General features: G+C 61.5%; 5 protein-coding genes across 5 annotated transcripts; 1 reads left to right on the top strand and 4 right to left on the bottom strand.

Moving 5' to 3' along the window:
- Nucleotides 1-268: 268 nt before the first annotated feature.
- SDRG_11922 (hypothetical protein) lies at nucleotides 269-4,643 on the bottom strand. The gene is made up of 13 exons (XM_008617976.1): nucleotides 4,030-4,643; nucleotides 3,915-3,980; nucleotides 3,634-3,871; nucleotides 3,133-3,582; nucleotides 2,936-3,069; nucleotides 2,763-2,887; nucleotides 2,524-2,710; nucleotides 2,390-2,470; nucleotides 2,134-2,340; nucleotides 1,502-2,082; nucleotides 1,261-1,454; nucleotides 462-1,210; nucleotides 269-408 (listed from the first exon to the last, which is right to left on the bottom strand). The coding sequence occupies exons 1-12, from the start codon at nucleotides 4,621-4,623 to the stop codon at nucleotides 645-647; spliced, it is 3,423 nt and encodes a 1,140-aa protein (XP_008616198.1). The 5' UTR covers nucleotides 4,624-4,643; the 3' UTR covers nucleotides 269-408; nucleotides 462-644.
- Nucleotides 4,644-4,726: 83 nt separating this feature from the next.
- SDRG_11921 (hypothetical protein) lies at nucleotides 4,727-5,460 on the top strand (the record flags this gene model as incomplete). Its single annotated transcript, XM_008617975.1, has 3 exons — nucleotides 4,727-4,867; nucleotides 4,908-5,124; nucleotides 5,177-5,460. The coding sequence occupies 3 exons, from the start codon at nucleotides 4,727-4,729 to the stop codon at nucleotides 5,458-5,460; spliced, it is 642 nt and encodes a 213-aa protein (XP_008616197.1).
- Nucleotides 5,461-5,463: 3 nt separating this feature from the next.
- On the bottom strand, nucleotides 5,464-6,036 carry SDRG_11920 (hypothetical protein; the record flags this gene model as incomplete). Its single annotated transcript, XM_008617974.1, has 1 exon — nucleotides 5,464-6,036. One exon carries the CDS (start codon nucleotides 6,034-6,036, stop codon nucleotides 5,464-5,466), a length of 573 nt encoding a protein of 190 aa, XP_008616196.1.
- Nucleotides 6,037-6,562: 526 nt separating this feature from the next.
- Nucleotides 6,563-8,673, bottom strand: SDRG_11919 (serine/threonine protein kinase; the record flags this gene model as incomplete). The annotated part of the gene is made up of 7 exons (XM_008617973.1): nucleotides 6,563-7,853; nucleotides 7,913-7,978; nucleotides 8,037-8,111; nucleotides 8,161-8,223; nucleotides 8,270-8,338; nucleotides 8,383-8,457; nucleotides 8,504-8,673. 7 exons carry the CDS (start codon nucleotides 8,671-8,673, stop codon nucleotides 6,563-6,565), a joined length of 1,809 nt encoding a protein of 602 aa, XP_008616195.1.
- A 691-nt stretch (nucleotides 8,674-9,364) lies between these two features.
- Nucleotides 9,365-11,217, bottom strand: SDRG_11918 (TKL protein kinase). Its single transcript, XM_008617972.1, has 3 exons — nucleotides 10,994-11,217; nucleotides 10,872-10,937; nucleotides 9,365-10,824 (listed from the first exon to the last, which is right to left on the bottom strand). The coding sequence occupies exons 1-3, from the start codon at nucleotides 11,185-11,187 to the stop codon at nucleotides 9,441-9,443; spliced, it is 1,644 nt and encodes a 547-aa protein (XP_008616194.1). The 5' UTR covers nucleotides 11,188-11,217; the 3' UTR covers nucleotides 9,365-9,440.
- Nucleotides 11,218-11,245: the final 28 nt, after the last annotated feature.

Raw genomic sequence — 11,245 nt, 5'->3', positions numbered from 1 at the left:
GACCTCTTATCCTTCTTGTTTTACTCCATCAGTATCGACTGATGTACGATTAGACATCGACTACGACGACGGACCGTTCATAAATGGCAACGCTTTTGCAGCGAGAATTGAAGCTTGGGCCGAAAAAGATCCAAGGCAAAATCCCACCAATCCGCGTCAAGGACGAATAGCAGGGGTGTCCAGGAGAGCGCCACGTGTCCGAACCGCCCAAGTCCGCGTCAGCCAACGAGCAATGTCACTGGATCTGGATGACGCTTACCGAGACGATACACAATTGTACTCTGCTTCTGCACAAACGTGGCTTCGCAATGACATTTCTACAGCTCCATGGGACGACGCCAATCCTTTGGTCGGAGCTCCAACGCCTGCGCAGCAACATGACGACCCCAACGCAGCTCTCGGTACCGCCTACATGCCCAACATATGTCAACTAATGCGGGATGTATGGCAGTTGCCTTGACCTATCCTCTGCTGTGCAATGCGTCGACTCGTCTGGCGTCGTCGCGTCCGTTGGTGCATGCTCGCTCCTATTAGGCGATCCTCGCCTCGGCTGGTACACCACACAAGACACAACAAGCCTCCTTCGTTCCAGCGCCCATGAGGACGCTGCTGCTGACTCGTTCAGGCATCGTCGTTGTCTTGGCTTACTTCCACGTCCACTGATCCACGGTCGCGATCCGGACGCGGGGCGGTTCGCGCGTGATCGCTGCGGTCGTCTGCTGCTGCGCCACCAGCGCCTGCATGCGGGCAAAGGCGCAGACAGGACACGGCGCTTCAACGATCCCGGGCTGGCGGTACTCGTCCAGGAGCACGCGCGTCGTGTGTCGGAGCGCCGGCAAGCTCGCCATGCGCTTCTCAAACACGAGGAGGACGTCGTCGTCGTAGACGCGCTTGGGGTACGCGTGGCCGCACGTAAAGACTTTGGCGTGCGTCTCGATTGGGTCGTCAAGACCTAACGTCGCTTGACGACTCAGCTGCAAGAGCGGGATCTCGTCGCTGTTGCGTTCAATGTTGGCCAATAGCATGTCGGTCGTCGATGCGAGCGACGCCACGTCATACGCGGGCAGCTGCTGCGCGCATAAGTGAAACACATATGCGCCCGTGAACGGTAGCTTTTGGCACTCGGTGACCCACTGCACGTCCCGCTCGGCAAAGTCCGACGCCACGTCCGACGAGAAGAGGATCCGCGCTACGAGCCCCCCGACGTGTCCTATGCCAAGCACTCTGTTCTTACTCCCCTTCCAAGAAGGAGAAGGCTACCGTCGTGGTCGGGGTGCTGCAGGAACGCTTCCAGCTCTGACGTAGTGTGCCCCGAGGCAAACCACTGCACGAGGATGCGCGAGAGCAGCGAGAGTTTCGTGGGCAACGGCAGCTCGGGCGTTGGCACCGGCACCACCAGCGACATCAACAGATGCGTGAGCTCGTCGGCGCTCGAGGGTGTTAGCGTCGTCTTCCTACTTATGGGCTAAGACCACGCAACTCACAATATGAATGTTCCTACTGCTGGAGGTCGTGCTGCTGGAGCTTGCACTCGATCGCATCCACCCACTCGCCGTGGGCTTCGTACAAGACGGCGGCCGCAGCCCAGTTTGCATAGTCGACGCAGCGCAGCACGAGGTACGGCGGGCGGTACTGCGTCGCCCACGCCCGCAGCAACCGCTCCAATCCGACCTGCGAGAATGCGTCCGTGGGCAAGCGCGGTGACTTGTCGTTGAGCTCGTCGGCGTTCAAGCGCAGGAGCACTGTCAAAAAGAGCTCGATTTTCTCTTCTTTCGAAGCCAACATGCGCTCGGACGACGCCACGTCACTGACCCACTCATTGTATGCCGTCATATCGACCAAGGGCGTCGGGGCGGCTTTGGTCGCGACCGTGCGCGGGTCCAGCACCGTCGCGATCGCCACGACGCTTGCCTCGTCGAGGGTCGGAAGCGTCCGAAGGAGCCAGTCGCGCTGCGCCACCAAGCTGCTCGGCGCTTGGCACATGACGTGGATCTGCGTCCGCAGCGGGAGCCGGCGAAGCACACCACGCACGGCGCCGTGCACGAGCGCAGCGGCCTGGCCCTTCTCCAAGAGCATGGACACCTACAGTACGGCGAGTCGATAAGACGCATCATGCATACCATATCCTCGTACGTGCTCGCCCGAAAGCTCCAAGCCGGCCGACTGGAGCGCGAGAAGCCCCGCGAGAATCGCGTGGCGTGCAATCGCGACGTGCAGCACTGCGTCGACGGCGTCGTGAGTGGCGCACGCCGCCAGCGCCACGTCCGTCTCAAAGTCGGCGTTGGATTCGAGAAAATCGAGCAGCCAAGGCCACGTCACACTGCTTGTCGACGTTGGCAACTAGGTGCACCCATCAGAAGACCAATCGAAAGCAGAGAGAACGCCCTACTTGCTCCGCGAGGAGTCGGAGGGCAGAATGCACGAGCACGTTGCTGAGAACTCGGCGCTCGACATGCGACGTTGCATCGCCCTACGTGACGATGAGGACAGGAACGTGTATCGAGGTATAGAAGCAGAGGAAACCGGTCGCAGAAGAACGTCGCGGGTGTACTCGATCGCGTTGACTAGACCGCCGTGGAGCACGAGCTTCTCGACCGCTTTCGACGGCAAGACGCGCGAGTAGGCGTAGAGGCGCATGATCCACTCGCAGCTGTTGCGCGAGATCGCCTTGCTTGGCTCGCGGGCGCAGATCGTGTCGGCGACCACCTCACTAGACGGCAAGTGCTGTCAGAACTCGATATAGTGTCGCCGCGTCGCCAGACCAGAGCGACGCCATGTCGATGCCCATCGAGTAGCCAATGTACACGGCATCCTGGACGTGGATCGAGCGCTCAAGCAGCGCTTCAAAGAGCGAGAGACGGGACCATTTTGGCCGGCACTCGTAGACCTACACAGTAGTAGTAGTATTCAACTATTGCAAAAGGAACGGGTATACTTGGTGGTCGGTATGCACAAAAAAGAGCAGTTCGTCGCCACCAAGGCTTTTCCCAGGCACGACCCGCCGCACGCACTCGTCTTGGCGCAGTTTGAGCGTGTGCACGACCCGCGCAGCCTGCACCGAGCTACTTCCTACATCACGCTTGGTCAGACGACAAGTTGTCCACACAGATACGGCAGACTCGAATCGCGTACCTTCGTCGCGCGACGGGCGGGAGATCCATACAGCGAGCGCTTGGGCATCGTGCGTATTACCCTGAAGGAGCAGCAGTTGCGACGAGCAGTACACGAGACGCGGGTCCGACATGTTGAGTGTCGGCAGCGCATAGTTGGCTTCGTGGCGCCAGGTCAAGTCGGCGAACGTCGTGATCGTCTGCGCCTTGGCGTCCAAGGCCACGAGCCCCGACGAGCGCGCAAAGAGGTCCTTGACCACAAGCAAGGACGCGTCTTGGTACTGCTTGAGGCGCTGCGGGCGGAAGGACTTGTCGTCCAAAAAGTGTTCGGGGAACGTCCACACAGCGCCGTCACTCGCCCGGCGCTCGAGGAGCACCTTGTAGTACTGCACGCTTTTGTGCTTGCGCGTGGCGACGAGAAGCGTCGTCGCATTTTCCTCGTCGTGGACCAGGTCCATCGAGAGGATTTTGCCTATGGAGAGATTGAGAGTTGATACGTTGATACAAAAAAAGATCGGCTGACCCGAGAGCTCGCAGCGACACGTCTCTTGGTTGGTCGCCACGTGGACGATCGAGATGAGGTCGCTGCTCGACCCGACAAGCACGTAGTTGTTGCCGTTGAACGACCGCCACCACACGACGCACGTCGGCGTCGTCATGCCCGTCGAAAACTCCAGAGTGCTCAAGTCCTCGGCGTCGCCCGCGACCGTCGACTTGTACTTGGCGCCGTTGTGCCCGTGCGCACGGAGGTACGACATCATCTAAGGAGCATATGCAGCAGATGCATTCGAGGTGGATATCTACCTGCGTCGCCATGGGGCTCGGCGCAACGCTCATGAGATCGCCGGGTGCCACGTCCTTGAGATGCATCTGGTCGGCGTGCAGGTTGAGGGTGCGATGGATAGCGACAAATGCATACCTGGAGCGTGAGCTTGCGCTCGCGGGCGACGAGCGCGGCGACGGGAAGGAGGAGGAGGAACATCTTGTGCCCCCACGCGACTACGACCACGAGCCAGTCGCCTTCGGGCGAGAACTCGAGCGCGACGACCTGCTGCCCATTTGTCGCGTAGCTCGCGGCCGACTGCGTCGACGACGCCGAGTGGGGCGGCAGCGACGAGGTCGACGCAAAGGGCATCTCGTCGCCAAACGAGAGCGGGTTGGGGAGGCTTATGCCAAAGGACGACGACGAGCTCGGCGGGCCCTGGAGCAGCGTCGGCGCTGCCGTCGAGAAGAAGGGCGAGGCTTGCGCGATGCGGTCGAGCGCGAGGTTCCATGGCACGCGCCAAAAGCGCGGGTGCAGATCTTCCTCGAGCGACCGGAGAAGGAGCGTCTTGTCCGCGCAGTAGAAGGCCTGGAACTGCTTCTTCTCCGCACAGCGCGACGCAAAGCCACTGATGACGTTGGTCTCGTCCGAGTTGTCGAGCGGCAGCTCGATCACCTGCAGGAGCCGGCGCGTATGGAAGACGCTCAGCGCCGGGCGACCGTCGCCCTCGGCTGCGATCGGAGCTGCCATCGTCTTCAAGCCGATCTGGTATTATTTTACACATTTTAATCCATCTTAATATTTGTATGGACTTGCATGATTTTCAGTTCCCTAGATTTGACTGCGTATCCGCATGGCAATGACATGGGCCGAGTTCCGCGCCGGCGCCGACGCTCTCGTTAGCCTCCAGCAGCGCCTCCACGCCGACGACCATGACCTTCATAGCAGCTCGAATTGGCGATGGGAGAACGCTCCGGCAGGCCATGCGCTGCACGTACGTCACACGCTTCTCGATGACGCTCATGGCCGTGTAGCGTATCTTGCCAGGCTGGGGCTTCCTCGTCTCGGCCAACAACGTTCGCCACTGCGTAGCGCCTGTGCATGCTGTGGATGTACACGATAGCGCCAGTGATGACGACGACGACGTCGCCCTTGCGCCACAACCGACCGACAAAGTCCTGGTCGACTACCACGTCGTGTACAGCCTCACGTACGCAGCGCCGACGCTCTACCTACGCGCGACGACGCCAGGTACGCCAACGCGCCTGCGCATCCATCCCATGTTGCGATGTGGTTGATGCAGATGGGCGGCCCGTTCCGACGTCGACCGTGCGCGCGCAGGTGCATGCGGCCGCAAATCGGTGCACGTCGATCATCAACGTGGACCATTTCATCAGCCAAGACGAGCATCCGGTGCTTAGCACACCGTGCTACATGCTGCATCCGTGCGAGACGGCGAGCTGCCTCAAGCTCCTCCTCGCGACTCGACCGACAGCCTCCTCGCCTCTGGCGACGCTTCTCGCTTGGCTCTCGCTCGTCCAGCCCGTGACTCAGATGAAGGAAACACTAACAACTAGTATACTATAAAGGCTACTCGGACGCGACAAAGAGCGCGTCCGAGCGCGTAAAGCACACGTCGCGCGGCAGCGTGTACCTGCACATTGGACACTCGTCGTTGGTAGCCAGCCACGGCGTGATGCACTTGGTGTGGAACGCGTGGTGGCAGGGCAGCGAGGTCACGCTGTCGAGGCCGCGGTAGTCGTCGAGGCAGATCGAGCACGCGCGGTGGGCGACTTCCTTGTGCACGTCCTTCCACTTTCTCGACGGCAAGAGGTCGACAAACATCGGGCACGTCGGGCGCTTCTCCATGCCGGCGGCCAAGTCGAGCATGTCGTTCGTGTCGGTCACGATTGCGCAGGCGACGCACGACTTGCCTGCGCGCATGGCGCAGTCCCGCAACAGGACGCGGGTCGTGCACTTGCCGCACACAATGTCGCCGCAGACGCGGCAGTGGTGGCGCCGTCGCAGGAGCGCAAAGGCCTTGCCGCAGCAGCTGCAGTGGGAGCGCGCACTGTCGGGGAGCCACCGGTCGCGCGGGCACGCGCTGCGTGTCTGCGCCGCCGTACTACTGCTACCCAATCGGCCAAGAGGAGTTGCCGCCATCGTCCGATCGATTCGCTTCTGACGGCAAGCGGATCGGGATGGGACACTGTCGGCGTGTTGGGTGCGCCGGTCGGCTTTTTATTTTGCACAAGGTCCCGTACTGTACAGAGAAGAGCCAGTAACCCCGTGCGACGCAGGTGCCAGCGCCGCGCCAAAGAAACGTCGGCGCGTTGGGTGTTCGCAGTGCATTTGCCGTCAAGCGACCGCATCGTTGGACGCGAACGCACGGCGCGCAAGCTCGACCCGCCATGCGTCAAGGCAGTAACTCTACAGAACGACCGACGTCGTCCGACCAAGGGCGCTCATCGACGCCATGGTGACCGACGACAGCAGCATGGCCACATGGCGACACTCACCATACGGCTGCCATGGACGCAACATGGCGCAGGGTGTCCATCGTAGACATGCGAGGTTGCGTCAAGGCCTGCGGCGTGCTCGACTACGACGCCAGCGAGGGCTCCTGTCGCTGCGAGAGCGGGACACGAGGCGACGCACGGGAGACGACGATACGATTAAGAGTAGCAGACTATAGTTGATGCGGCGACGATGACAGACGCGACGACGACGCTTCGGACGCACGGACGAGGTCGACTAGCACATCGGCGACGCCCTCGGCAGTCGGCCGCGCGGTGACGTCGTCGACCGTGCACATGGCAACGACCGCAGCAACGCCGGCGTGCGAGACCATGTCGAACGGAGGCACACGCACATGGTCGCGGGCAGCGGCGAGCAGCACCATATCGCAGTGCACAAAGCCGTGGCCGGTCAGGAGCGCGGTGTACGGTCGTGTCCGCGTCCAAATTTCGCCGAGGAGCATGCCCAGCGCATAGACATCGGCCGCGACTGTCGTAGGCTCGCCCCGCAGCACCTCGGGGGCCATGTAGGCCATGTTGTCCGATCCAAATGACACAAGGGCATTGTGGTGGTGGTGCGGCGTGCGGAGCAGGTGGAGTGTATCCAGGAGGCATGTGAACGCCTTGTCCACGAGCACGCGATGGGGCGTGAGCCCGTCAAAGCACACGGTCTGCGCATGCAGCGCGGCGAGACCGGATGCAATGCCATGGGCCATTTCGAGTGGTGCGGGCACGGGCGGTCCATGGTGCAGCGCATGCGCTAAACTGCCGCGATCGGCAAACTGGACGGCGACCGCAAACTCGGTGCGGAAGTTGATGACCGAGACACCGAGAAGCGCCACGAGGTGGCGGTGGGGTGGGAGATCTCGGAGCATTTGCACGCGCTGGATAAAGGCAGCCTTGTCGGACGCGGTGACCTTGATCGGGAAGAGCGCGAGCTTGGCGCCGTTGCTATAACAGAGCCGCATGGACCGGCTCGTGGCCAATTTGGACGTCTTTTCCTTCTCGAGCGGCAGTGTAAAGTCCGGGAAGGCGTCGCGAAAGACTTGACACGGGTCTGGCAGCGACGCGACGAGCGAGATGACGCGCTGGTGCGGCGACCGGACCTCGAGGTACGCCTCGTTCGGCGACGACGGGTTCGAGTTTGATGCCCACACGTGCGCCTTGAGCGTCTTGTGCTGCCGCCGATAGTAGAGCGCGAGGCTGATGAGAAGACAGAGAAACACAAGCGCTCCGAGAACGACACCAACGATCGCGCCCGTCGAGAGGGCCGAGGCGACGGCAGTTGATGGCAGCGACGACGCGCTTCCACTTGTCGGCAAGGCAATCGTCGGGGGTGTCGGGATCGTAGGGGTTGTGGGACACACGAGGGTGGTGTTGACACAAAGGCATCGGGGTGTGGTTGTACTCGGCTCGAACGACGTGCGTTGAAGTGCCCGGCAGTTGTCCACCGAGTCGGTGGTGCTACAGCAGATGACGCCGTGAGCACATTTGGTCGCATCAGAGAGTGCAAGAAGGGCTACATGTTGAGAGCGTACGCCCGTGCGACGCCAAGGGAGGCGAAGTGAGCGTTGGACGAGGTCATGTTGCTAGTTGTACCAGCGGTTCAATCGACGCTGGTGAAAGGGCGAATGCGGCAACACGTACATGGCGAGACGGGGCGGCGCCAAGGACGTCGGTAATACGATCGGGGAAGCATCGCATCGAACGGTGATGAGGGTGCTACGTGCAGTCGCATGAGATGCGTGGCGATACCCAGTTGTGTACATACAGGGTCGAGAGGTTGGTATAGCGCGAGAGGTCGAGCGCTGGCAAGTTCGAGTCGGCGATCTGCCTGGACCACGATCGGTTGCATGTTCGAGAAGGGTCGCTGCACGTACATGCTACTGATCGCGCCATTGTTTGTAAACGGTGCAAGGAGTGCAGCGCTCGAGACGTTGACAAACTCGCTACATGGCATGAGTCCGGACAAGTCGTCGCCATCGCTACATACGCATGACGGAGACGCGGGAAGAGCGTCGTTGGTAGCGTAAACGGCGAGATGGCATCGATAGTGGCGAGGAAGGTCCTATGCATGTTGGGTGACTTGGCACGTCGTCGCAGCTCGAGCCTACATGCGCAGGGACAGGACGGGCCGCAAGAGCTGCTTGAGCTGCTCCAGGGAGTACCCGGGTTCCGACGCATGCACCGCGTAGAAGAAGCCGCCTTCTATCGTCATGTACCAAGCGAGGTCCGGGTTCATGGCGCCGAGGTCCTCGGACGTCGCCCAGAGACGGACGGCCATCGCGGGCGCTCGGTCGATCGCGGAAATGGAGAAATCATCCGCTTCCGGCAACGTTTCACTCACCTCCGGATAATTTGGCAGCGTATCCGTATGACGCCAGGAAGTGTCCCATCCCGTGGGATCTCCGTCGCATGACGGCCAGCAGCGCGTTGCCGCCGGCGCCCGAGGATGGGCAAGCGGCTCATCCAGGTGCAGCACCATGCGGGGCGTGGCCGGCGCTACGTGGCAGCGAGCATGGCGGGCGGCGATAGCGGTCCCGGCGAGGCGACGCCGGCTGCAACACGGGCGCACGGAAGCGAGGACGCCAAAGATACCGGCGACGACGAGATCCTTGATCGATGTATTACACCCGCGTACGTGTCGCGACGACGGTATCTAAACCGATGGACGAGGGTTCTCCCGCTGGCGCCCACCCGCTCCACGCCCATGACGCAGCGCCGTGCCACTCTGCGGCGGCGTGTGTGATATCAGACGCCACCTCGATCCTCGAACGATTGGATGGCCTGCGTGTTGGACCCGATGTTCGATAACGACGCAGCCACAGTGGTCGTCCCACGGTGCAGGTCGCCTTCAACGCCGTCTGATTCCAGTCGCGCCAAAACACGCAGATCGCGATGGCGCAGCGACAGAGACACACACGGCCAAGCGACAGCTCCAAGCGACCTACTAGCATCATGGTCCTCCAGGGACAGGGCATGCAAGCAGGCTTCTTTGGGTACTACAGTATCGAGGCTAATACATGTATATCAATTAGGTGTATCGAAGGCTTAGAGCCGCAGCCGCGCGACCACGTCGTCGATGGTCGGGCGCTTGCTCGGGTTTAGGTGCAAGCACGCCTTGATAAGCGCCACAAAGGCAGCCGACGTTGCGGCTGTGAGCGCCTTTTCATCGAACGGGAACGGCGGCCGGCGGCCCTTCTTGACTTGACGCAGAAGCTCGAGGTCGGCGCCGACGAGGCCGAGCGTCTGCTGCTGCGCGGCGTACGGTCGGACGCGCATGAAGACTTCCCCGAGCAGCATGCCGAGGGCGTAGACGTCGCTGGCAGGCGAGTGTCCGCTCTGGTACATGAGGAGCTCGGGCGCGGTGGCAGCGAGTGCAAAGGCGCCAAACGAGGTTTCCGGGGCATAGGACCGCGCGTGGATCGGCGCCAGAAGCGCGAAAATGTTGAGCGACGCGCTCAAGTGCTCGTCGAGGAGCACCTTGCTTGTCGAGACGCGGCCATAGACGCAGCCCTGGGCGTGAAGGTACTGCAGGCCGAGGGTGACGTGGCGACAGATCACAAGCGACGCCGCTGTGTCGAGCTCGACCTTGACGTCATGGAGGACAGAGCTCAGCGCGCCCTTTTCACAGTACGGCGTGGCAAGGACGAGCGCTGCGTCGTAGTTGACGACCGATACACCAAGGACGCGGCCAAGGTGGTTGTGCTGCAACGACGAGATGCGCTGGAAGCCAGCGACGAACGCCGTCTGCACCGCAGAGTTGGCCGTCGTGAGGTCGAGCGACTTGAGCGCGAGCTTGGCGCCGGACGCGTCGCGACACCAAAGCATGTCGTGGCTGCCACGCATGACCGTCCTCTTGGCGTCCATGAGGTCGGCGCGCCAGTGCGCCTTAAGCACCGGGTGGTCTTGGAGCTTGCTGCGCGGCGCCGAGGCCGAGACGGGCGGGTCCATCACGATCGATTCGTGGCTACCACCAGCGATGAGCGTACGATCTTGGAACTCGTGGTACGCGTTGGCATCGTCCTTTGACGACGACCGGCGGCGGCGCCGGACAAAGATGATGGCCGCGAGAAGGAGTGCGATTGCCGAGAAGCCCACCGCGAGCCCGATGGTTGTGCCACTGCTGGACGACGACGCCGGAGCAGGCGGAGGTTTTGTTGGATCGACCGACAGGGGCGTCGATGACCCTTCCGGGACTACTGGCGAGGGTGCTGGACCGACTGTGGTTAGATTGGGCGTTTGCGCTGTCTCGAGGGGGCACAGCTTCTTCGTCCACGTTCGATTCTGCAGCTTTAATCCCGCAAGTACTTGAGTCTTGTCGTGGACATGCACAACGACATCAGTGTTGGATGGCTGGGCAAGATTGACGGTGGTCAGGTTGGCAAGCGTGCAGAGGCTCACATTTGTGTCGACTTGAAGGGCGTTGATGTGCCTACGTAGCGTCTAGCATCCATGTGCAAAGTCCGAAGCACGGCGTACAGCTCGTTCAAGTTGGGCATCGGCGGCAGCATACTCCCATCAAAGCCCGGCATGGACCACTCGATCCTACACGAGAGAGAAGTGAGTAGGACGCAGTGTCGACATGAGTGGACGCATCGTACACGTTGAGCCTCTTCACCTTCTCGAACAACTTCTCATTCAGCGTCGGTGCACCTTCAGCAGTGCAGCCCTCTGCCGGAAAGCGGTTCGTCGTGACGTTGAGCGCCAAGAGTTCGATCGACTCTATGGTCTCGACCGGATCGGAGGTAGCCCATGTCTTTTTGTCATTGCACGTCCACGTCGTCTTATTCACCATGGCGCAGCGACTTGATGCCCAACGCAGACGTTGCCAAATACTTCATTTTCGACCAACT

Source organism: Saprolegnia diclina, assembly GCF_000281045.1.
Source record: "Saprolegnia diclina VS20 unplaced genomic scaffold supercont1.45, whole genome shotgun sequence".
Classification (NCBI taxonomy): Eukaryota; Oomycota; class Saprolegniomycetes; order Saprolegniales; family Saprolegniaceae; genus Saprolegnia; species Saprolegnia diclina.
This window is presented reverse-complemented; position numbering and strand designations above follow the sequence as displayed.

Bases quoted from the DNA above. Each gene is read 5' to 3' on its own strand.
- SDRG_11918 (XM_008617972.1), bottom strand. From the start codon at position 11,187: ATGGTGAATAAGACGACGTGGACGTGCAATGACAAAAAGACATGGGCT. The intron at 10,938-10,993 runs GTACGATGCGTC...TCTCTCGTGTAG, and splicing joins AAGGTGAAGAGGCTCAACGT to GATCGAGTGGTCCATGCCGG. The intron at 10,825-10,871 runs GTACGCCGTGCT...GACGCTACGTAG, and splicing joins ATGCCCAACTTGAACGAGCT to GCACATCAACGCCCTTCAAG.
- SDRG_11922 (XM_008617976.1), bottom strand. From the start codon at position 4,623: ATGGCAGCTCCGATCGCAGCCGAGGGCGACGGTCGCCCGGCGCTGAGC. The intron at 2,341-2,389 runs GTAGGGCGTTCT...GGGTGCACCTAG, and splicing joins TCCGACTCCTCGCGGAGCAA to TTGCCAACGTCGACAAGCAG. The intron at 1,455-1,501 runs GTAGGAACATTC...GCCCATAAGTAG, and splicing joins CAGCAGCACGACCTCCAGCA to GAAGACGACGCTAACACCCT.